The sequence below is a fragment of the Betta splendens genome, chromosome 4 (assembly GCF_900634795.4).
Source record: "Betta splendens chromosome 4, fBetSpl5.4, whole genome shotgun sequence".
NCBI classification, from domain to species: Eukaryota; Metazoa; Chordata; class Actinopteri; order Anabantiformes; family Osphronemidae; genus Betta; species Betta splendens.
In genome coordinates this window covers 30949460-30974777 of record NC_040884.2, presented here as the reverse complement: position 1 = coordinate 30974777, position 25318 = coordinate 30949460, and the positions used below count along the sequence as shown (strand labels likewise).

The following is a 25318-nucleotide window of genomic DNA, read 5'->3' as shown; positions in this document are numbered from 1 at the left end:
TGGAGCTCTCCTTGTTCCTATTAACAGGTTTAATGAGCATCCAGCTCACTTGAACACTGTTTGTACCTGTCGGAGGGCAGTACGACCAGTAAGAAGCTGTTTTCACGTTGCCAAAAAGTGATTCATGGCAATATCTTATCACAAGAAGCATATTTCTGCATCGTTTTTATCTTTATCAAACTCTTCTTGGTTATATTTACAGGTTTAATGAGCATCCATCCATGTCTGTAACTGTCTGAGACCAGTACAACCAGTAAAAAGCTGTTGCCACGTTGCCAAAAAGTGATTCATGCCAGTACAGTATCTATTAACAAGAAGCTTATTTCTGCCTCATTTTAAGTCAGTGGAGCTCTTCTTGTTCATATTAACACATTCAAATTAACTTGGCCGCTGTCTGTACCTGTCTGAAACTAGTACAACCAGTAAGATGCTGTGTTCACATTGCCAAAAAGTAATTACAGCCAATATCTTTTGACAAGAAAACTATTTCTTCCTTGTTTTAACTTTATCAAACTCTTCTTGGTTATATTAACAGATTTTATAAACATCCAGTTCACTTCGCCACTCTCTGTACCTCTCTGAGACCAGTACAACCAGTAAGAAGCTTTTTCCACGTTGCCAAAATGTAATTCATGTCAATATCTTTTGACATAAGCTTATTTCTGTGTCATTTTAAGTTCACAGAGCTCTTTTTGATTATAGTAACAGATTTAAGTTCACTTGACCACAGTCTACACCTGTGAGGTAGAATCACTTTTTAGCAACATGATAACAAGCCTTTTCTTGGTTCTACTGATTTCAGACTGGTATAGTGATCAGATGGACTGGATGTTAACTAAATCTTCAGTTTGATCCAGTAGAAAACATCTAAAGTTAAAATGAGGCAAAAATAAGTGTCTCATCAAAACAGATTGAATCACTCTTTGGCAATGTAAAGACAGCATCTTACTGGTTCTACTGGCCTTAGACAGGTTTAATATTTAATATTATGTTTAATATTAATAAGGAGAGCTCCGCTGACTTAAAATGAGGAAGAAATATGCTTCTTATCAAAATATATTAGCTGTAATCATTTTTTGGCAACGTGAACACAGCATCTTACTGGTTGTACTGGTGTCTGACAAGTACAGACAGTGGTCAAGTGAGCTGGATATTCATTAAACCTGTCATTTTAACTTAATGAAGTTAAAATGAGGAAGAAATAAGCTTCTTATCAAAAGATATTGGCTGTAATCACTTTTTGGCAAACTGAAGACAGCATCTTACTGGTTTAACTGGTCTCAAACAGGTGTAGACAGTGGTCAAGTGAGCTGGATGCTCATTAAATGTCTTAATATTAACAAGGATAGCTCCACAGCTCCACTTTAAAATGAAGCAGAACTAAGCTTCTTATGATAAGATATTGGCATGAATCACTTTTTGGCAACGTGGAAAAAGCTTCTTACTGGTTGTACTGGTCTCAGAGAGGTACAGACAGTGGTCAAGTAAACTGGATGTTCATTAAATTTGTTAATATAACCAAGAAGAGATTGATGAAGTTAAAATGAGGAAGAAATATGCTTCTTATAAAAAGATATTGGCTGTAATCACTTTTTGGCAATGTGGAACCAGCTTCTTACTGGTCGTACTGGCCTCTGACAGGTACCAACAGTGTTCAAATGAGCTGGATGCTCATTAAATGTGTTAATATGAACAAGGAGAGCTCCACTGACTTAAAATGAGGCAGATCGAGCTTATTGTCAAAAGATATTGGCATGAATCACTTTTTGGCAACGTGACAACAGCTTCTTACTGGTTGTACTGGTTTCAGACAGGTACAGACAGCGGTCAAGTTAATTTGAATGTGTTAATATGAACAAGAAGAGCTCCACTGACTTAAAATGAGGCACAAATAAGCTTCTTGTTAAAAGATATTTACATGAATCACTTTTTGGCAACGTGGAAACAGCTTTTTACTGGTTGTACTGGTCTCAGACAGTTACAGACAGCGGTCAAGTGAGCTGGATGCTCATTAAACCTGTAAATATAACCAAGAAGAGTTTGATAAATGAGGCAGAAATGAGCTTCTAGTTAAAAGATATTTACATGAATCACTTTTTGGCAACTTGGAAACAGTATTTTACTGGTTGTACTGGTCTCAAACAGGTGTAGACAGTGTTCAAGTGAGCTAGATGTTCATTAAATGTGTTAATATGAACAAGAAGAGCTCCACTGACTTAAAATGAGGCACAAATAAGCTTCTTTTTAAAAGATATTTACATGAATCACTTTTTGGCAACGTGGAAACAGCTTCTTACTGGTTGTACTGGTCTCAGAGAGGTACAGACAGTGGTCAAGTGAACTGGATGTTTGTTAAAACTGTTAATATAACCAAGAAGAGATTGATGAAGTTAAAATGGGGAAGAAATAGGCTTCTTATTAAAAAATATTGGCTGTAATCACATTTTGGCAACGTAAACACAGCATCTTACTGTTTTAACTGGTCTCAGACAGGTGTGTAAAGTGATAAGATGTACTGGATGCTCATTAAATCTATTATTATAATCCAGCAGAGCTCCGTGAACTTAAAATAAGGGAGAAATAAGCTTTCAGTAAATAGATATTGGCTTTAATCACTTTGTGGCAACATAAAACCAGCATGCTACTGGTTCTACTGGTCTTGGTGTATTACATTTGTAAATATAACAAAGCAGAGCTCAGTGTATTTAAAATAAGGCAGAATTAAGCTTCTGACCAAAAGCTTTGGCTCTAATAATCACGTTTTGGCAACATGAAAGCATCTTACTGGTTTAACTGGTCCCATACAGGGAGTTAAAAGTGGTGAAACAACTCGGTGGTCACTCGTACAGTTTCAATCAGAGTCAAAATGTGAAGAACAAACATGTTGCAGCAATTTTGGGTCGTAGATCTGAGTCCTAGCGTCATGTCATAGAGTTAAACAGTCACGATCGATGATCGTTGTAAAGAGAATTACGATGATTATTTCCGTCGTTTACACAAAATTTAAAAGACGTGGCGTCACTACGTCCACTACAAAACGTGTAGCGGATAATATTTACAAGTTATGGCCGTTTGAAACCGAAATAAGCAGCTGTAGTCCTACACAAACCGAGCTAAACGCCTTAACGAGGCGGTGCGCGCTCCCGCGTGCGGAACTCAAATTCTGGCAGACAGTTACTCTTTGGCACGACACCGGCACTGGTCCATTTACAATAAAAGTAATCCATAAAGTTCTCCTTTCTTGCTCCACTGAAATGAAAAGGCTGTGATGCTGGTTGGAACAACCAACAACGTTCAGAACCCTATTGGCCCCATGTCAATTTGTGTCACAGTGTCACACTTTCCGGCATTTAAATGGCGGGTGGCAACCAACTGATAGATGCATTACCGCCACCTACTATGCTGGAGTGCACAGTGAGTGACTGAAATGCAATGTTGCAGGCACATTTAGGTGTCCATGTTTGTCTGGGTGGGACCGAAGCTGGTTCTGTGAGTGGGAAATAGAATGCAGATGTATCCAGTCTGCCAAATTTGAAACCGATGGTTCTTGAACCGGATTGGATAAACTCGCAAAATGTGAAATAAGTGAGGGGCATACTTCTAACACACCTGGAGTGTCTTAAAATGAACCAGGGAGTCGTATTAATGTACCAGAATGTCCAAAAAGCGAATTTTGCATATGCAGGGACCTTTAATGGAGTGCGACGAGTATAGAAGGGAAAGGTAAAGAATGGTGAGAAGTAAGAGGGAAGCAGGAGTCAAAGGGGTAGAGATATCGATAGGTGGCGGCAATGCAACAATTAGGATGCAAGCCGCCGGTAAACTCAAGAGAAGAAGAAGAAGAAGAAGAAGAAGAAGAAGAAGAAGAAGAAGAAGAAGAAGCGTTAACTGACGGTGGTCTGTGAACACCTGATCAATGGTAGAATTGCAAGCAGATTTTTTTTCACAAGCCAACGGAATATTTGCCAGTTGAGGCTTACTGACAACCCTGCTTTCCCTATGCTAGACGAGATATGGCAGAGAAACAGGACAATGAGGTAACATTAGCTTTGATCTGCGTATAGAGGCTGCACGGAATGGCAGGAAAAGGGCACATTTGACACCTTGTACGTTAGCTGAATTAGGATATGGTTTCCAGCAGTCAGAGATGGACAAAGTCCCGTCGAAAGTAAGAAAGGCCCTCGCAAACGCAACCGCGTTGACATGTGGGCGGAGAGACTGTTTATGTATGTTAGCTGTACGTTAGCACAGCGGCTAGCACTCAAGCGCTCCCCAAGCTAGGAGTTAATACTAGCCAGTGTGTTTTCTAGTAACTAGTGTGATTTCTGTGCGCATCTGTTCGCTCAAGTGGCGAAGGAAACAGCTGCCAAATAATCCAGTAATCGTACTTAGATGTTACTTGTGTTGATATTTTGCGAGTTAGTTCTTTGTTTTGATGCAGGGGTGCGTTGGTAAATAGTGAAACAGTGATTGTTACTGACTTGCACTGAGTTTAACGGTGAAATGAGATTAGATGCAAAACTGACAGTTTTAAACGGAACCAAACAAAAATGCATGATCTGTTCACATTATTATATCTGTGTATGTGCACATTATCAACATCAGTAGCTTTGTGGATTTACTAGTATCCCTGTAATCTAGAGTAGTGCACTGTTGTTTGTTTGCTTATGTGACCCGTCGTGTGGGTCTGTACGTTTCATGTCAGTATAAGAAGTAATGTTCTAGCTGTTCTAAACACACATGTTTCTTTCATCAGGTGGAGGAGGCTGACCAGATCTACCTGCTGATGAAGGAGGATTATCGCATTTCCAGGAATGTACGCTTGGAGTGGTTTCTTGGTAAACTCAACCAGGTTATTTGGCCAGCCTCGATGCCTGAACTGGTGAGTTATTCCTGTTGTTTACCGTGTACTGAGATTGGATGATGATTTGTCACTGACTGTTGGAATGCTACAGTAACACTGTGTGTCAATACTCTTTTTGTTAATAATAGATAATTGTAATTCCAACATGGTTCATGTGGTATTTTCTTAATCAAACCCTTGACACAAACAGTTATGGATCTTGTCATAGCAATTTTTAATAGATATATGTGGCCAAAATTAGGAGAGAATACTAGTGTAACTAAGGTTTGTTATGTTCGAACTCTCCATTCATTCCATCACACTTCAGTTGAACTCTGACAATGAACTGGACTTGCTGAGCATCTTGCCTAAAGGATGGCAGCCAGACTGTCCCCCCACCTTCTACCCCTACACGTTGATGCCGTCTACGCGGACCACCTTCCTGGCCAGGAGGTATCGTTTTATCATCGAGCTGGACCTCAGTCCATCCACAGCAATTGTGGTAAGACTTAGCTTGTTTACTTGTGCTGGGTCGACACATACTGAATGAGAATGAAAAGTGGTTTGAATGTTGCATATATTTGGTCCACTCATTTACAGTTGTTGCTTTCTTTGTGGCAGTGGTTCTGTTTGGAAAATGTATGTAGGGCCCTTTGGAGGACTTACTGTTAATATGACCCCTGATCATAGGTTTTGAAGCTCTGTAACATTATATTAAGAATCATTTTCTAGTGTCTGACTTTGCATCGTTGTAAGTTGAGCTGTTCTGTGGTGGCTCTGTTCATTACTATGTAGCGGGTAAGATGATTGTTCAACCATCTGACGCTTGTGAGTTATGGCAGAGCAGATTTAGTGTGAGTGTTCTCACATGTTGAGTTTTGCATAACTTGCAGGGTAATGTTGTCTTTGTTTAATACGAAATCCTATCATGAGGATTCTGGAAAGGAATCGGGATACATCATTTCTCCTGCTGCCGGTTGTTCTGTTTTCTCCATAATTTCTCCAGTGGTTGAGTTGTTTTGCTGTCCGTCTGCACCGTAAGATGAGCAGCCCAACTAATCCATAACGGAAAATCAGTATTGATTGATCAGTATTACACTGTTTTTGAAAAATATAGGATTAACCAATTGTGGATTTAAAAAGTGTATACAACTGCCCTGGTCACCAGTAGGTTAGATATTACCTAACTTAACTATTTGATCTATAATACAGAGCTGCAATTTCTTATTTACCTTTATTACAATTAGTAGCAATTAGTGTTTTCTCTAGTTGAAGTTGAGCTGGTGTGTTTTGTTGTTCTTCAGGATGACAGCACAGGAGAGATGATCTTTGATGAGGTATTTCATGCCTTGTCAAGGTGTCTGACTGGTCTGACCCAACCCTTCAAAGTCCCTGGAACTGATCAACTTTTCAAGCCTAAGATCTTCATTACCATCCTGGCATACTCCTCAATTATTGGTCTTACCTCACATCAGGTCCTGTTCAATAAAGGTTTACCTGCATGTCTTTCTTCCCACTGGGTGATCATTGCTGCTGCTACTATTCTCTGATAGCCTTGAACCTGTCTTACAGGTTTTAGTACAGGGCTGTCAACTGGAAAGAACAGATCTGGGTGAGTTCCTGAATTACATCTATCAGCAGCTCAGAGCAATGGAGAATAACATCGCAGAAGTCCTCCATCAGCAGCATGAACAGGTAAATGCACACACTTCAGAAAGACGGGGAAGAATGTTGATGAAACAATTCAGTATGATGGGCCAGTAGGTGAATGCCACAGGAGCAAATGTCTAAAATACACCAGTAGGTCTCCCTATATAAATAAACAAAGGACATAAATAAGTGAATTTAGGTTTACTGACAGTCCTAGTACGTTAGATACTCAATTTTCCATATTTTATTTCTTGAATTTTCATCCACCCCTTTTATAATTTACACTGTGTTTAATGAATTCATAGTTATAGTTGTCATTACAACCCTATGTACAACAATATAGAAAATATAAAAGGCATACTTCGATATGAACAGTACACATACTGTAGGATATTTGGTTGAGTGTCTTTTGGGTCTGGGGCTCAGGTTCTTCTGAGTTTGCAAAGGAAGTAGAGGCGCTGTCTGGCCTTCTTGGCCAATGATGCAGTGTTGTGGCTCCAGGAGAGGTCCTTGGTGATGTGCACACCTGGGAACCTGCTGCTGCTCACCTGCTCCACAGCAGCACTGTTAATCTTCAAAGGGGTGTGCTTGTTGGACTTCTTCTGCACAGGTGTGACTGTGAAGCAGGTGGGGACGGTGGTCTGGTCCAGCGAAATGTCAAAAAAGCATGTTGCTCAGCATAATCTCTCATCACACAGCCAGACAAGATGCAGCAATAGCCTAGACACCATATCTATTTTGTCAAGGCTTGTGTGCTTTGTGATCTGACTGAGAGATTTTCTCAGGCTGGCTCAGGACACAGTCAGGGCCTTGTCTGTGGGGAAGGATATGGTTGCCTGTGTTGGGATGATGTTGGCTGCTTCAAAGCGTCCAAAGAAGTCATTCGGCTAGTTCGAAGTGGAGTAGAATTGGTAATATTACAGGTCTGTGGTCAGTGTCCTGATGTATCTCTGATGTAACCTCTAGAAACACCAGTAGACCAGCTCTGAGACAGAAGCATGAAAAGCTATGCCGATTTACTAATCATTATAAGCTTTGAAGTGCGGAGATGCTGATGAAGGAGAAATGTGATCTCTCTTCTTGAGTCCAGTCAGACTCAAGCAGCATTTTAAAAAGTCACTGGATAAACTATGAGTAAGAGTTGCAGTGGACCTTCCTGGAGGGAACTAATAATGGAGTCATGGTTCAGCATCACTCTGACAACAGAGGCTCCTGGTTTTAGTGATATTGTGATATTTGTCAGATGGAAGTAGGAGGTTCTAGAGGTTTAATATAGATGTAAAGGAGAGATGTTGATCAAAGATGACACCAGGGTTTCTCTGCAGAACCTGCAGCTACATTATATTTCAGCTATGTTACTGAATTAGAGGGTTCCTCTAGATGACATAGTAACATTTTGCCTGAAATTAGTCTGCCTTAAACAAGTTTAAAGTTTGACTAGTTGCTTTGTTTAATACATAAATATAACAGGGTGTCATCTGTTAGATATTAGAATGTATGTGAGTGTTTCCTAATACTCACCTGTGTGCACCTTTCTGTTCATATGTTCTTGCATACTTGTGATTTGTCATCAGCCCAAGCTCTAGGCCTGTTCCAGTTTAAAGTGGACGTACAGCCAAGTACAAATGCATACATTTCTACTTGAACATACCAAAATATTCCTGTTCCCCTGTTTTATCCAGGGCCATCACTATTTTCAGCTTCTACAGCCATCCCTTCACTCTCGACCTTAGGAAAAAACTCTATTGTCATTGCGATATCGTACAACAAGATTAAGGTGCAAGACAACCTGTGCAATATATAATCATAACTTTAAAAATGTATATAAAATTACATCAAGTGAACAGAGAGCCTAGCACATTGGACCAACTTAAATGAAGCAGACACACAGGTATTCTGGAGCCTTCCTATGACTTTATGGGTCAGGTTTACACACACTCAGCACGGTAGAAGTGCATTTCCTCCTTTTTTTTTTTTTTACATTTACACTTTATCCATCGGAGACTGACACCCTCCTGTTCTGAAACGGTCCCTCACGTTTCGTCACAGGAAGGGACTCCTCTCTGTACATCCTGAGCCACCACCCCGAGGATGATACAGAAACAAAAATGGACTTCCGCCATTTTCCCCTTTTCACTCACCATGAACAGACGAACATGGCAGTGCCCAAGTCTTTCCATAGAAAGTGTTCAGTTCTTGGGTGTTTCAACCAGCATAAAAGTGTATTCACTTTACCAAGGGATCAACTAACACCAAAGCCCAAGGGATCAACAAATGAGGACTTTTTGGGTTACTCTTATTTTAAACTGACCAGCGCTGCCAACACTACCACATTTGTATGTTTTTGGACATCATTTTACCTTGGACTGCTTTGAGAATGAGGGTGCTACAATGCTGGGTTTGCTTCATGGCTCTGATTAAGGAAAGGATCTGGTTCTACAATTTGTCATCCACTCGCTGCAGTAAGTACGTTCTCCATATTTATGATGTCTTAATATGTCACACATGTGTGAGGCAAGCTAATAGCTAGCCGACCGAGTTATTGTCCACTTGAAATGTGCTGCTCTCAGTTGCTGCAATCACACACCTGTGGTGGGAACAGCTAATAGCTCTCGACCTTTGAGGGTACAGGCAGGGAGCAATTGATCGAGCTTTTGTCCTGTTGAAATGTGCTGCCCCTCTATTTGTGTGTTGCATTAGCCCAAAGCCCTTTGCCCGATAGAGCTACAGCTGGTTGAGCACTACAATAAGAAAATGCAGATGACCGCGGTCTGTCTATTATTACCCCGTCCTGTGTCACAGCCTAAATCGACATGTGATTTGGGGTTATGTCATTGTTCTGTCAAATTCTAAAATGTATGGTAAATGTGTTGTGTTGCTAATTAGTCACGTCTCTACATTAACTGCTGCTTATCTGGTCAGTTACCTATAGCTTGTGTACCATAGCCATTATATTTGTAGGACCAATACAATTTACAGTAAATGTAACATTGTCTCTTACATAAATACATACACATACTATACATGCCAGTTACCCACATGTTAGAAGGTTGTCAAACAGAGAAATCACTGCAGACTGTTGGTACACAGACATCTGCTGCTCAGCTCAGATATAAAGGTATGTACATTTACCAACAGTAAGATAATTTCCTAGGCAATAGAAGATTTTAATTTTAATTGGTTTAGACTGTTTAGATTTTATATTTGAATTGTTACAACTATGTTTATCTCTTGTTTTAGCACAGGCAGGCCTGTCCTCTTGTTTGTTTTTTTGGTCTGGTATTGTGTATTGTTACATTAGAGAAGGTTGTGACCTACATAATACTGAACATTTCACTAATGTACAATTCTAATTGCAGTACCTTTTTTGATGAAGTGATCGTGAGGACAGCCACAGCTTCCATCTGGTAGAGCACTGTTTTCGCTCAAAGTCTTCCAAATGGCGATGAGAACAAAGATTAAGATAAAATAAGAAAACCTTTAACAGTCCCATAGTGGGGATATTACTTCACACAACAGCAAGTACAGATTTAGAGAATACAGCGACAAAAGCTTCCGTCCTCAAACCCCCAGACTTTCTCAACTCACTCAGTAACCTATACATTGCACATTGAAGTGTGAAGATAACAGTTTGTTCTAGCTTTGGAGTAGTGGTGCATTATCTGGTTGACAATAAAGTTGGCATTAACTGTTACATATTTCACGGAGTTCTGTTTTTATGAGGGGAAAACTTTTATCAGGAAATCATAGTATTAAAATTACACATTTTTCTGTTTCTAATATAGTAAGCCATAAAGGTGAACCATAAGACAGTAAGAAAAAAGCATCTTTAAAAATTAATAAAAATATTCTATATATAAACACATTTCTATTCAAATGGTAAATGAGTTATTCCACGGGTGGTCTAAATCCAATATACAGTGAGTGTTTTATCCAAGAGGTAACTCTGCCTTGATCTACACACCACACATAAAGAGACGGTAACTCAGGTTCTTCACCCCATGAATCCCCAGCACCAGCTCACTAGCCTCTATAGACTAGATACCTGTAACAACTTCAGATACAGAGACATATTACTGTCAGGTTTATCAAGAATGATCAAAAAAGCACTTAAAATACGTTAGTTTAATATATAATTTGAACCACTGCTTTTTTTGTTTCCATGCAGTGATTGCTATGAATATTAATGCACAGTTGTTTAAATAAAATTATGTCAGAGCAGCAACACAAGTAAGACAAAAACAGTTTAAAATGTATTTATATTATTTCAGCTGTGCTCTCAAACGTTTATTTGTATATTTATATGCAAGCTAAAGCAGTGTTTTCTATTAACGAGAGTTTTCCCGGTAGGTGGTGTTATGAATATTCAAGCTGCAAAGGCCATTTGGCATAAGTTTTAGAATTAGAAACCGCTAGTCGCTTTGCAAATTACATACATCGAATAAGTTAAAGTAAATGCGACATTACCTTATTACATATTGCATCAGCTGAAATTTGGCTACTTCAACAGCCTCCTCTTCAGGGTCAGATTCGTGATCATAGATGTATGGTTGTACTACGCTACCGGACCAGCTGGCCATTGTCGTAGCTCTGTTAGAATGTATTAAATTACCGTGCATGCCGTGAGTCCTGTAGTGGGTTTCAGTGGATTGCTTGCGACATGTCCATAAAACAGATCTTTTACTGATGGGGACTGAAAACCACACATTAAAAAGAGGTAGTGTGGATGATCTAAAGGGTTTTATGGAATTAAAAACCTTACTGAGACATTGAAGTTTAATCTTCATATCATTATATGTTATTGATCTCCTTTAATGTCATTATTGCTATGGAATAAAAACGTATGGTTCAAGTTTGACGTGAACCTTCTCCCTGATGTGTATGAAAACAGAAAATACAAAATATGTTACGTGGCATGTCAGTTCGTCTTAAATGTTGATGATAAATAAAAGCTGAATTCAATTTTTTGGTTTTAGTCCATGGAGCAAGTCCAAAATTCATTTATCCATGGCAACAACAGAAAGCAGGACATCTCCATGGTGTCGGCTGATATGGGTCTGGTCAGCATGGTCCGCCAGGGCATACTGGCCCTTCAGCTCTTGCCTCCTAATTCAAGTGCAGGTAGTTTTTAAAAAAAAATTAAATGTCAAAATTATCATTGGGTCCACACCTAATGATTCTTATTTAAATGGTGTGTTTCTGTCTCTGGTGTCTTTAGGCATTATTATCATCACAGACGGAGTGACTAGTGTTCCTGATGTGGCTGTATGTGAAACCCTACTAAACCAGCTCAGGAGCGGAACCATTGCCTGCTCTTTTGTACAGGTACTGATTGTACCATGTTTTTTTTTTTTTTACAAATTACTCCTTTAGGCATTATTTAGTTCCAGCGTTACTTCATTTTTTTTGCAGGTTGGTGGGGCGTACTCATACGACTGCAGCTTTGGATACATCCCCAACGTAGAGCTGATGAAGTTCCTGTCATTAGCCACCTTTGGTTCATACCTTCCCAGCTGTCCTGAGGTGGACCTGCATAGCCAGGAGATGAATGCCTATCACAAGGCCTTCCTAACCTACTCTTTCCTCAAGACACCTGAGTCAATGAACTTAGAGTACTTCTGTGGTGAGACAATGAATCATACTTACTGTATTTGACACATGAGAAAAGCACACATTTACAGTCACTATTAAAAATCAATAAAAGTATTTACTTGTTTTTTTAATGCTGTTTAAAAAACAATGTCTAATTACAATTCTAATCAAATTAGTCCTAATATTAATAAACCAGGAGAATTTAATATGCTTTGAACCTCACAAGCAGAAATGGATTTTCCCACCTCTACAAAGCTGGATGGCAGTTTCATTAGTATTGACATACACAGGACAGATGTTGGGGGCTTTTTGGTAGATATTACACCCTGAATAGTTTTGCTGCGATTGTCTTTGTGTACAGCGTTTAATATTTGCTGCTGTTATTATTGTTCTACATTTTCAGTTAAATGCTGTGCAACTGCTTTGTAGTGTCTCAGCACAGACTGTTTAACGAGCACCTGGTCTCTGCCAGTGGAAACCCAGCCCTAATCATGAGGCGGAAGAAGCACACAGAGAAGGAGGTTCATGCGCATTTAGTCAGTGTTGTGTCTGTGAGACTGAGAGAGGGCTACACAATTCGAGAGATCAATCTAAGCAAAGGTAACCAAAGCCTGCAGTTAGCTCAACAAGAGAGTGCAGTGTGAGACCTTTCCTGTGAATGCTTCTGTCTTTTTCAGGTGGGTCTCAGTTGGAGGTGAAGCTGGTACTGCTATGGAAGCATAATATGCACATCGAATACCTTGCGGTTGCCTCCTGGCCGCTGGACCCGACCAAGAGAATCACAAAGGTGGAGGTGACGATGGAGGGAAGCTATGACATCCTGCATGATATCAGCTGCACGCAGCGGAAGCCCATCACCAGCCCTTTCCGCACCTCAGTCATCCGCCGTTTCTGGAACACATTACAGAGGTAGAACAGTGAATAACAAAGCCTGTGATCACCTGGATGAATTGCTTAAACTTGTTTTTGAGTGTTTTGTTTGACTGCTGTTTGTGTCTTTCTAGCATCAATCAGACTGATCAGATGCTGGTGCACCTTAAGTCATTTAATTCAGTGCCAGAGAACTACATGATTCCAGAGAGCACCAAAAACGGAGTTCCTTTGTTCTACATCCCTCCTGGCTCCACTACTCCTGTACTTACACTTCACTACTCTACATCACACCTGCTGTACTTAGTTGTAATGCAAGACAAGTATGCCTAAGATATAGCCTTTAACAAATACAATTTATTTAAACTGTGTCTGGGATTGTAGACACACAACTCAGTGTCAGCATGTTTAGAGAGTGGCACTTGTATAAAATGATTTGACACTGTGATGTTCAAGGTGACTCTGTAATTAAAGTGGTTGCTTCTATTTCTGAGTTTAATGAATGTTGGCTCTGATCTTCTCCACTTTGCTAATCTGTTGAGAACACATATTGTGTCTTCTGCTTTAACTCATTGTGTCTCTTCTTCTTCAGGTCCTTTCCTTGCAGCACAGTGGATCCAAAGACTCTTCTCAGTCCCAGTTTGCTTTGTACTGGAAACCTATCCTTTCCATGGATGCTAATTTCTGGCAGAGATGGCTACACATGCATCGCATCACTATCCTCCTTGAACATGACACGTGTGTGTTTATTGATTTGAGGGGGTTTTACATAGCCTAAGTTACAGCTTGACTACAGCCAGTTAGACTGAGCGGATGCTGAATTTTACTTAAGGAAACTCTACCCTGGTTTTAACCTTTAGCCTGGGTAATACAGATCAATGAAATAATAATTGTGAAAGGCTTTCTATCTTTTATTTTTACCAAATATCTGACAGTTCTTCAATATAGGAATCATTTGAACTCTTCTCTCTTGAGACCTGTTATAGGAATCATTTGAGCTTTTCTCTCTTCAGACCTGTCCCCAAACATCTGCATACAGCAGGGAACAATGGACGCTACAGCACCATCCAGTGTCGTATTTCCCATTCTGCCCTCACATCACTGCTAAGGGACTGGAGCAGCTTTGTGCTGGTAGAGGGTTACTCATATGTAAAACTGATATACAGGTACGCCATCAGAAATGTTTAATAAACTACTATCCCATCCCTAAATAATTATGGTGATCCTAGTATAATGTATGAAATAGGCTGCTATTTGTACCCTTCAAGCAATCTCAAGATAAAACTGAGGGCAGCATTATTTTGAAAAAGGGGAAAAAGAAAAAGCAGTAAACTTTGTCTCCTCTTTATTGTAAAATGATCTCAAGGATTGTGTTACTTGATAGAACTTTAAGAATTTGAATGTTTGATTTAAAATATACACATTCTGTCTATATATTCACAAAATATTTCAATAAAAATCCAATGATCAGCTACTACTGCAGCCGTACAAAGGAGTCTGTCACAAGCAGGAGAAGGGTAAAAGAGAACCAAACCTCAGCTCAAGGCCGAGGATGGGCGTTGTTTTTAAAATGAGTTTAGCACAGTGGTGATAGTTGAAGCCTGACAAAACCCTCTTTCATATATGCACTTCTGCGCATGTCTGTTAAGTTCTGTTAATTCACACATACATTCATGTGTGTTTTTACTAAATTAGTTTGATTTTGAGTGAATGGTATAGACAATTTGATCCACATGCTGAGTTTATCGTTGGGATGAATAGGGCAGCTCATTGTAACAGGTGGGACTTATTCCACACCAACCTTGCTTTACAAAATTTTGTATCATTAAATTTTATCTTCTCAGTTCGTCTGACCAGCCACCCACCTCCTTTTACTTGGTCCGCGTCATCTCCAAGACGCCGTGCATGGTGCTACGTCTGGGCTTCCCGATTGGTACACCAGCTCACGTTAGAAACCAGGTACAGACATTCACCAGAGGCACAACCGTAAAAAGACACAAGGAGCCTGCAGTAAGAGCTACTGTACTGAGAAGAAGCAAAGAAGTTAATGTGGAGCCCTGGCTGGCTGCCTTCAACAATTAGTGGCATTGTGTCTTTTGTTTAATTTGTAAAAATGCTAATTAACCATTGCAACAAAGGCCACCAGTTAGGCATCATCATCCCTATATGTGATAAATTCAACCCATTATAATGTTTGCTTGTTTCATCAGATAGTGGATGAACTGCGTGAGCAGATCCTCAAACTTCGGTTCCCTCAACGTGTTCAGAACAAAGAAGCAACCCCAAAAATCAAAAGGAAGATTATTGGCTATGCGTCTCCAACCAAATCTCCCTCCATCCCTGCTCCCAAACCTGTGCTGTCGGACAGGCCGTGTGTAGTGGTGCTCAACAAACCTCTGGAGAAGCTGCTCATAAGGTTGGAACTCAGGATAGCAGTTCATCATAATAGCACAGCATGTGACCAAACAAATAGCTAATTGTGCATTGTTAGATTCCCCAACTATTGGCATTAGTTACAAGTGGTTAAGGCAAACTCCCTTCCAGGTATGAGAAGCTGCCATTGGACTTTATGGCACCCTTCATTTTCAATATGGAAAACTTTCTGCAGCCCTCCAACAACACTGTCCCCATAAGCATGGCAGCAAACCGGACAGCCTCCTCCACCCTGGCATCTCTGTCTCGCTACTTCCTGCACCAGCGCTGGGTTTGGGCTGTGCAGAGCAGTCAGGGGCCCGCTATGGCCATGCAGGCTGTCGGCCACATACTGTCTATTCTGTCTGAGTGAGTTGTCACACTTTAGTTGTGATCATTTGCGATCAAGCTGACCTTGAATGTATAGAGAACGTTGTGTTCTTAACCTAATTTTTAATTAAGCCTACTACGAATTATTGTCACCAGTGGGAGCAGGGCCTTTATTTGAAAAGCTTGCTGGTGTTCATGTTTTTGACATTAAATGTGACATGACATCTGTTATCGTCCATAGCATTCGTGTTTCTGAAGGCTTTCACTTTGCTGCCAGTGGGGAGGGCATTGTAAATATGGTGATTGAGCTGCCAATGAAGGTAAGCAAATCAGCTGCTAGAGGAATGCCATTTTTAGATGAAAGGGAATCTGAGAAGCTATAGTTTAATCAAGAATTTAAGAAAGATTTGAAAGAAAAGAATAGGAAATTATTATGCTCATCTGGGAATTGATTTTTTTGCTGTGGTTCATGCCACAAGGCTGTGAACACTGACCGTATCTCTCCCCAGAATATAACTTAATGTCTATGCCTGTCATCATTATATTAGGAGTATGGATAGATGTGTCCGGAATGTTTGCACCGTTTGTTTGGTTGGTACAGTGCTCTTCAGTTCTGTAATGTCTATCTTTCTTGTGATTCTGATTGTCTTTTTTTGTTCTAAGGGAATGTCAGGAGACATGGACTGTCACTGTTGCATTGTTCAGTACATCCTTTTTCCTCCTCAGGCTACCTCAACTAAGGACAGGTATGGTTTGTCACTGTTTGTCACTGTTTTGTCAGTGTAGCCGTGTTGACAAATAGCAGTTCAGATTCTGTACCAAGATTCTTCAAGTTTTAAATTCGATTAATGTCTCTTCCTTCAAGTAAAGGCACAAACTTCAGCTGTATACTGTATGTACCACAAGACATTTCCAACTCTGTAATTGAACTTGAAACATTTCTTACTAAGAAGTAAGGGGGAAAAATAGAATATCTCCTGAGAGATTATGAAACTGAGCCCATAATAATACTACTAGCCTTGAGTCCTGCTTCCTTGTGGCATTTTTTTATTAACTATGGACTTTGCAGTTTAGTAATGATGAAGATTGTAGTGAGTGTATTTAATCTTTCTGGTGCCTTTTGTCTTTGGCGGGAGTCTAGCTTCTCTACTGACGATGACAATGATACCGAGGTGGAGGCTGTAGATGGGGACACAGAGCTGAACCTTGTGACAGAGTGCTGGGTAGAACCGCAGTGTGGGACAGTGATGAAATTCAAGGAACAGCATCGCCACTTCCAGGGCCTCAAGTACCAGGAGATTCCCCAAGCAGTATGTATAACAAGTTATATCTGCAACTTATCTTGGTTTGAGCACAGTGTGCGTGTTTTTGGGCTGTGTGCATCTCTATGAATTTGCAAAGAACAGAGTTTGCTGTTGGGCTGCAAAGACATTTACAGTATATGTAAAGATCTATATGTAAAATGTTTTCACCTGTAAGAATTTTGCATTGTTGTTGTTAATATAGATCTTCCCCAGGGATTTGACCTGTATGTCTACCATAATGACCTTTGAATATCTCAGCCAACTGTGTCAGAATAAGGATCAGACCTGCTCACTACCAGCTGGCCTCAAGGACGTGGGAGGTAATGTATCAGTTAACAGTTTAGATACCTAAATACATTGAATACCATTTAATTCATTGCCATCTCACGTCTCTGTTTTTACCTGTGTTTACGTGCACTCAGGTAACCGGGTTATTTAGTTAGTGTAATGTAAACGGCAGACCTACTGGCATACCTCGATTTACGACACTGGCACTAGATTTCAACTTGGAAAAGTAAAATGTTGAAGTAGAATGTAAAATGTTTTGGTGCTTCACCTTGACCTGCTGCTCTAACTGTTTTAGCCCACATTTATTCTCTGGTTGGTTTTCACTTCACACCTGTAACCAGGATGTTTCACTTATTCTTGAAATCTTAGTTCTACTTTTGCGCAACACGTATCGTCACGTCACTGAAATGCTTGAAATGCAAAATCCAAGATTATCAAAGAGGCCTGGTTAAAGAAGAAAGCCTTTATTGGTAATTATTACTGTACATGCAAATGTAACAAAAAAATTTGTCTTCTGCATTTAACCCATCCCTTGGGGAGCTGTGGGCTGCCATGCAAGGTGCCCGGGGAGCTAGTGAGAAGTGTCTTACGCAAAGACACACTTAGTCCTCTGGTGGGGGTTTGAACCTCCCCAAACCAACACTCTGCCATTGAGCCTCCAAGCCACCTTTTACATGAGTGCATGCATATGTGACCATACGATGTAACAGGTTAGTTGGTCTTTTGTGTGCAGAGGACGCGCCTGTCTCTGAAGGCACCATTCACATGGTTCCTTTCCAGTTTGATCTCATTCAGCTGCTCCCAAAATGCCAACAGGTTGAACTCTTCTTCCTCACATTTAGTACAGGTACAGTCCTCTTGAGTCTCTTGGCTTACACATTTGTCATGATGTACTTTGTCTGTTTGCAATGAATAAGCATCACAGAAATTGTCTAATATGTGAATGGTATTCTGATTGGTATACCATATCTGTTTTTAAATTTTGTCCTCAGATTTTGAGATGGAGGAGCAGTTCCACAGCTGCCACTGTTTGCCCAATGAACTCCTACTCAGCCTTTTTCACACCAGCCTGGAGCACGAGCTCACTGACAGAGAGATACCATTAGCTGACAATGACCATGATGCCTTTATGCACCACATCTTGGAGCGAGAGCGAGACGGTCATGTGGCACCTTTCTCTTTGCCTGTCATTAAAGGTCAGTCCTTGTCTGTCTTCTAACTACCCATCAATTCAACGTGGGGCGCTTTGTAGCATTTGCCTTTCCCTTGACATCTGTGCAGTCCAGTCTCCTTGATCACACAAGCCTTTGTTTCCTCTTAGTTGTCATATCCACTTTCATGTATCGTTTGCTTTTTAGAGGGATGTATGAAGGCTTCAGACAGACAAGACACTGTGATGTCATTTCACACAACTGACAGCATCAAGGAGGTGATGGGATCTACCAGCACTTTACAGGTAATACCTGTTAAGCCGAAATAAATTACGGCCGAATTGTGCTGTGTTTCCATTGTTGTGTTTCTGTTTTTGGCAGAGTTTCAGTAATGCAGAGCTGGTGGATGAAGAGCCATCACTGCAGGTCAGGAGCTGCTCCACACCACAGTGGAAGTGCTATGCTAAATACATCAACTCCCAGCATATCCTCCTGACCTTCGTCCCAGCCTCCTTCACAGGTGCACCTGGAGCAAAGTGATGTGCCAAACCTTAGATCTGTTTGTTCGCAATTTGACATAAGTTTTAATTTTTTTTTTTTTTTAAATAGGATTCTGTTGAATTAATACTTTGACACCCCATTATGCCTCCGCACTGTATTTTTTCAAAACATTGCCTCAACGATAAACTGATTAGCTTTGTTTAATTCTCACACTCTATCTCAGTATGAATCTCATTAATATGAAGTGATTAGATTAGATCATTGCACCTGTTTGTGGCTGGCATATACTGTATTAGACAGACACTGAAGTTTGAACTCCAGGGACCTGGGCGGACAGTAAGCCACTGATGCAGGTGAAGAGTGATGGCTGCCACATGTGGTCCAATCCAACAGACAAGCTATTGTTTCTCAAAATGCTGCTTTTAAAAAGTATTAGAAAACACAAGGCCTTACACTTTGTTGCTCGTCATGCTGTCCACCAGCAGAGCAGTTGGAGACGTGTACATGGCATGATGAATTCATGCCAGTGTGTAATGCTTTGACCAATGTTCTGCTTGGGTCCAGCCGTTTGAGCTTATTTTACTGTGATGCCACCTATTTCAGCATTGTTGGAAACAATATTCCATGATGTCTGAAAATCTCTAAATGTTTTGTAAAACTTGAAATTTGAACTGTCCAGTATGCTGGACAGTTCCAAGTACAACTTGCAGCTCTGCAGAAAAGGTTTTCACTATCATTTTTTGTTTGATCCTGTTATGCATGGATCAGGTTGTCATCGTGCCTGCTCTGTTAAAGATTGTAGTGATATGCATGTAAAGTCCAGCGTCAATGAGATCAGTGTAGTTTTCTTTAACACGTAGGTTTTGAATATAAGAGTTTTCTAAAAGAAGCAATTTTTCACAGAATTGCTGGTGGTACCACATTTTCCTGTTCAGCCGAGTGCTGCACTGACACTACAAATTACAGCTCAAACCAGTGGAAAATTAGGATTTGTGTATAATCCGTGTTCAACGCTGCTGTTGATTGTTTGGTGCCATGCCACACTGTCTATGTTTGCAAAAAAGTGGGAAATATAAATATTTTTTTTTTGCAGATGTCCTTATGTTGATGACGTCAGGGTTGGAGCCTCAGAGTAACAACAGCACACAGGAGGAAGACACTCTGACTGCCAGTAATAAATCACAGGCTGACTCGATGTCTGGTTCCACGAGTGGCCTAGAGAGGCCAGAGTCTGGTCTCAGTCTGGCTGACAAAGTGCATAGGAGCTCCAGCGGTGGACAGATCCCGCCCAAGTCCCCTGTACTCTCACCTCGGTTAGAGGCCCAGCGTGTGCCTGCTGACTCAGTGTTGCAGGATCAGGACAGCTGGGACAGCATGGTATCAGAGACTGGGACCCTAGGCTCAGGTCAGTGTTATGGTCTTGTTATAGTCCAGTGCTAATTAGTTAAAAGACCAAAATTAAGTCAGGTTTTCAATTTTATTGAAACAAGTACAGAGTTTAAATAGCCAATCTGCTTTCTCAGATGTAGGAGTCCAGTTCTCTCAACCACAGAAGGCTGATCTCCACATCACCTTCAGCAGGCAGCTTTCTCAGCAGAGCACCAGTGATAGCAGCCAGTTAAAGTGTCCCGTCTATGTCTACAACTGTTCTCTGGAGCAACTCAAGGAGCAGCTGGTGCACGCCAACTCCACCTGTCAGCCCAGGGACATCTTCTTCAGGTACTGAGCTCACCCACAGGGAGCCCAACATGGAACACACGGATCGGTACCATTGTTAAAAAGAGTTCAAGGGATAAACCCTATGACTATGGAAACATATTGTGGAAGTAGAATACCAGGTTAATAGGATTAAACAGATTTATTACAACTTGGCTCTTGTAGGTCTTTGTGTGAGGCTGGTCAGGAAAGTGACATCTGGCTGTTGCAGAACAGGTTCAAATGTGTGGAAGGCTACAGTCAAATCAGTTGTGACATTTATTTGTTTTAGATACTTCTCAGATGACCTTCAGTTTTAATCAGAGTACATCACCATAAAGCAAGGAATCTACTCTATGTTTGTCATCAGCCAAACTGATTATCCAAAACACAGTATAGGCGAACTCAAAAAAATAAATGTATTATCCTGAGACAGGCCCTGAATCGTTTCCCAGCCGCTGAATGAAATGATAAAACTCATTCTTTCATGTGTCTTTGGTTGTCTTAATGGGGTTTGGTTGTCTTCTGTTTGTGCTGAGGTGCTGCTCAGCTTTTATTGGCCTCTTTCAAGGAGCTACTGTAGGACGCGCTTGTTCGTGTAGCGTGGGAAAATGTTGCTTCTCCAATACTGTGCAGTGTAGAGACGTTGCTTTTCTCTTTCCACGGTTTGTCTGTGCATCCGCCTCATTTTAAGCTTGTGTAGCCACGCATGCACGCACACACCCAGGAAGTATCCTGCCACTAATTACATACATCATAGTGAGTCTGTCATAGGTTAATGGAACTTGCAATCAATGTGTGCGAAATAAGTACAGTATGAAATGAATTTTGTTTAATTTGAATGAAATGAAAGCAGATAAATAAGTTTTGTCTTCCTATAGTAGTAAATTTCAATAGAGGGGCGGCAATAGCGCAGTCAGTAGTGGGGTCATCCTCTAACTGCTGTTTGAGCCCTAGCCGTGGTCGATATGTCAAAGTGTCAATGGGCAAGACACTGAACCCCAAGTTGCCCCTGATGTTTTAAGTGAGCGACGGCAGCGTGCTGCTGGCATCAGTGTGTGAATGAGAAGTAATGTAAAGCGCTTTGGATCCCGAAAGGGTGGTCGAAGCGCTATATACTGTAAGTACTTACCATTTACCATTTAAAATCATGAACCGGGTTAAGCAATAATTTAGGCTATATGAGAAATGCCACATATACGTATCTAAGGAAGTCTTTTGGTTTACTCGTGGTCCTCTTCTCTGCTTCCCACTCTTGAGAGGACTCTCAGTTTATTGCTTTACCATTGGTGGAACTCTGCTTTCTGCAGGTTTATGGGTATTTTGTACTGTTTTTGCGCATACATGAAAGTACGGTTATGTAGGTTAACTTTAATGTACTCATTTGACTAGAAATGTATTGGTCCATCTCTGAATATATACTGTGTCTCTGTGCTGATGGGCTGTTCTGGTAGGACGCTTTCTCAGGACCGCAGCAGTATGTCACCATGGGCCGACCTCTTTGCTCAGAGTCACAAACACAAGGAGCTGGCCAACTACTGCAGCCTGCTACAAGAGCATTACCACCAGAGCTATGTCAGAGGTAAAACCCGCTCCAAACACACTCAACCACGAATTGTTAATAGCAAATTCTCTTTAATAATTTGTCTTTGTGGGAGCTGTTCAGTAATTGCTGGGAGTATGACCTTTCCAAAATTAAGAAAAGGAAGATGTTCTTTCCATCTGACTTAGTGTAGGTATGCTGAAGACATCCCACCTTTCAAGTAAATTAGCATATAAATACTCCTTGACACCCCCTGATTCAAAGCAATAAAATATATAAAAAGATGAATAATACACTTCTATGTTACTTATTAATTGAATTATCTTATGTTTTGTTTGTATGCTCTTCAGGGGTGTTTCGCAGCCTACAGCAGTCCTACAGCATCAGCTCTCAGGATGTCCTGATCGCCACAGACTACTGTGAGGAATCCCTGCAAGAGATTGATATTACCTCATTCCTTCAGGTCCTTTGTGGACACATCAGGGTGTTCAGGGAGAGTTGTGAGGCTCCAAAATCTTCAAGAGGCCCAGCCACATTCATCATTGGTGAGGTGGAGAAGGAACGACCAGAGAACAGAGCTGCTGTGGCCTCCTTGTCTAGGTAATACCAGGGGTCAGAGGTGAATAAAGTAAACAGTTACACAAGCAACTTTTAAAGCTTCATTGTTAAATCTATTTTTATATGCAAGTTTTAACAGTATGTTCTATGCAGCACCTGAGAGACAACATCTTAACCTATACTCAGGTTTTACAAAATTGGGAATTTGTTCTCTGTACACACGATGCATGTAAAATGCAGCATTAATGATGTAAGCAAGGCGGAGTTAATGTTGTACACCCCCATGCACACCAAACTGTAGAGCACAGTGCTGGCCTTTGATCAGCACTAATCTTTGACTGTACTGCAAGTACAGAAGGAACACAGAACATGATTACAGTGCTGTAGTTTTTCTAGATTCTGTTTCAATAAACAGCTGTATTGTTATGATACACTAACATATATTATATGTTAGCATGTACTTATAATCTATAGCTTCCTGTGAGCAGTCTCAGTTAGTAAAATTGTTGTTTTCTGGCCATAGTAGTGAAATGGAAGATGGCCTTGAAGCAGGCTCTGTAGAACTACCATGTTCGTCTACACCTTCCCTGAATCTGCATGAACCAAATGCTGCCAAAATCCCAGATTTTCCCCTGACTTTGCTCCAGACCCAACCCAAGTGTGAGCTGTACCCGGATCTGCACAATATAATACAGGTACTGTGTTAAACAAGATATGATATTCTCTGTTCTGTTAGGAGCATTAGAAAATGATTGATCACTTTAACTGTTTTATTTGACAGGGAAAATTCATGCAAATCGTGTCTCAGTATTTTAAAATGGTGCCCTCAAATCCACACTATTTCTTCTACTGCCCATCATCATCTAAGAAATGGGTGAGTTCACATGTTCTGCTCTCAGTTGTGTTTTGTTCAGACTAAGTACACAGACATGTGTATTTATTCACCAAACAAAATGAGCCATGAACACTGCTTTTGACACGACTGCATAAATGTTTCCTCCGTTTGACTTTTTAGGATGACTCGGAAGATGATGAGGCAGAAAGACGACCCAGTGAGGATCTGGTGTCAGAAGCTGAGCCTGCTTTAGAAGATGGTGTGTAGAAATCAAACAAATCAATTAAATCCTTAATACAGTTAGTCAGTCAAAGGTCAGCACATGTAAAAATACAGAAGGAATACTTGTGTAAAGCTTAAACAGGGAGTGGGAGACAAATAAGTTCAACACTGTCCGGCTGGTATAATGTTAAGCCATTTGTTGTTGTGCATATAGAAAATGTGTTGGGCTGCTGCAGCACGACAGAGAGCGACACTGATCTGGTTGTGGAGTATGAGGATCATCCCAGCACAAGCTCTCCTGGAGAGGGCGAAGGACAGTCTCTGTCAGACTCCAACACTGTTAATCAGGACGAGGACTCCTTCAGCATCCTGGAAGGAGACTCCCTGCTGGAGCCCGAGGCTCCACAGCTGGACTTGCCTCCTTTGTTTGTTCATGTGACATGTTCTGTGAATATGAAAAGCTGCCATGGTTCCATGCCCATACGCACACTGCCTACCTGCCTTGGTATGTATAGCTTTAACTCTAACTGCTGTGCATTTACCAAAACAAACTTTTTTTTTATTTGACTAGTTTTTTTATTTATAAAATGGCCTGGTAGCTCAGTAGGTAGAGCATCGGCCTGGGAATCCTGGAAAGTCTTAGAGCAATACAGTCACACTAGCTCCCAGAGCACCACTTGCACCCACTGCTCCCCAAGGGGATAGGGCAAATGCAGGGATACATTTCCCCAATATGGGATCTGTAAAGTTTTAATTAGTGGGAGAGCTGTTGCCACTAATTAAAACAGAATTGATATCGTCTCTCTCTTTCTATCTCTTTATTTTTCTTTTCACAGTGAATGCTTTCAACACATAACTAATCCTGCATACTTTAAGCTACAGAAACCATTCAATATCAAAATAATTATCTTTTTAAGGAGACGTGGGCTATTATTTTTTACATTCATATCTTTCATATTTTTGAAAATATTGAGCTTTTTGTGCCCTGTTGAAATTAATGGAGAAAGCTTTTCAATTCCTCTTTAGCTCTGTCTTCTTTTAGCTTTAACTACTTTAACATACGCTGCAGACACCATTTGAACTACAAAACAATTTCAACTATTCAACCTTTAATGTATTGTTCAGCTTTTTAATATCTTTAACAGTTTCTGAGTTATAGAAGTTTACAGTAGGTATATGGTGGTTTTTGAGGAATTCTGAGGTTTTCTATTAGTTTGTATTGTGTGAGCTAGAGTACGTGATGTCACAGCTAGAGTGTGAGGGCACTATTAACGTTATTTAACTTTTTTGATATTTTTTTTAATAATTGTCGTCTATGGGAATCATTGCTCTTTTCGTCATCTTTTTTTCATCTTCATTTGCGTATGTTATCGACATACTTTGAAGTTGAAATGACGTTTCTATGCCACAATTTTCACTCTATCAACATAATTTTTTCACTAAATCGTAGTCATACTTGTCTTGTCTGGCTAAGCCATCGGACCTACACTTTTGTTGCAATCGGCCTCAAAGTGCAGATTGGTC

At 40.5% G+C, this 25318-nt stretch overlaps 1 protein-coding gene across 9 annotated transcripts in view; it reads left to right on the top strand.

Annotated features, from left to right (window-relative positions):
* The first annotated feature begins 3853 nt into the window (after positions 1 to 3853).
* szt2 (SZT2 subunit of KICSTOR complex) overlaps positions 3854 to 25318 on the top strand; it is a 98263-nt gene continuing 76798 nt past the window's right edge. For 4 of the 9 annotated variants that reach the window (XM_029148670.3, XM_029148671.3, XM_029148672.3 and 1 more), the window contains exons 1-32: positions 3855 to 4037; positions 4757 to 4882; positions 5172 to 5345; positions 6148 to 6318; positions 6416 to 6538; positions 11470 to 11614; positions 11712 to 11818; positions 11906 to 12116; positions 12515 to 12685; positions 12763 to 12994; positions 13090 to 13219; positions 13548 to 13693; positions 13969 to 14121; positions 14800 to 14914; positions 15166 to 15371; positions 15500 to 15736; positions 15939 to 16017; positions 16361 to 16443; positions 16839 to 17007; positions 17204 to 17321; positions 18023 to 18136; positions 18282 to 18485; positions 18648 to 18745; positions 18822 to 18960; positions 20035 to 20346; positions 20465 to 20660; positions 22091 to 22218; positions 22530 to 22779; positions 23261 to 23432; positions 23519 to 23611; positions 23753 to 23831; positions 24009 to 24299. In XM_029148670.3, the coding sequence (XP_029004503.1) occupies positions 4014 to 4037; positions 4757 to 4882; positions 5172 to 5345; positions 6148 to 6318; positions 6416 to 6538; positions 11470 to 11614; positions 11712 to 11818; positions 11906 to 12116; positions 12515 to 12685; positions 12763 to 12994; positions 13090 to 13219; positions 13548 to 13693; positions 13969 to 14121; positions 14800 to 14914; positions 15166 to 15371; positions 15500 to 15736; positions 15939 to 16017; positions 16361 to 16443; positions 16839 to 17007; positions 17204 to 17321; positions 18023 to 18136; positions 18282 to 18485; positions 18648 to 18745; positions 18822 to 18960; positions 20035 to 20346; positions 20465 to 20660; positions 22091 to 22218; positions 22530 to 22779; positions 23261 to 23432; positions 23519 to 23611; positions 23753 to 23831; positions 24009 to 24299 (4996 nt within the window). In that variant the 5' untranslated portion in view covers positions 3855 to 4013. Of the gene's footprint in view, positions 4038 to 4756; positions 4883 to 5171; positions 5346 to 6147; positions 6319 to 6415; positions 6539 to 6576; positions 9901 to 11469; positions 11615 to 11711; positions 11819 to 11905; positions 12117 to 12514; positions 12686 to 12762; positions 12995 to 13089; positions 13220 to 13547; positions 13694 to 13968; positions 14122 to 14799; positions 14915 to 15165; positions 15372 to 15499; positions 15737 to 15938; positions 16018 to 16360; positions 16444 to 16838; positions 17008 to 17203; positions 17322 to 18022; positions 18137 to 18281; positions 18486 to 18647; positions 18746 to 18821; positions 18961 to 20034; positions 20347 to 20464; positions 20661 to 22090; positions 22219 to 22529; positions 22780 to 23260; positions 23433 to 23518; positions 23612 to 23752; positions 23832 to 24008; positions 24300 to 25318 lie in introns of those variants that run through there. The other 5 variants (XR_008694379.1, XM_055507842.1, XM_055507841.1 and 2 more) reach the window with 3 other exon arrangements.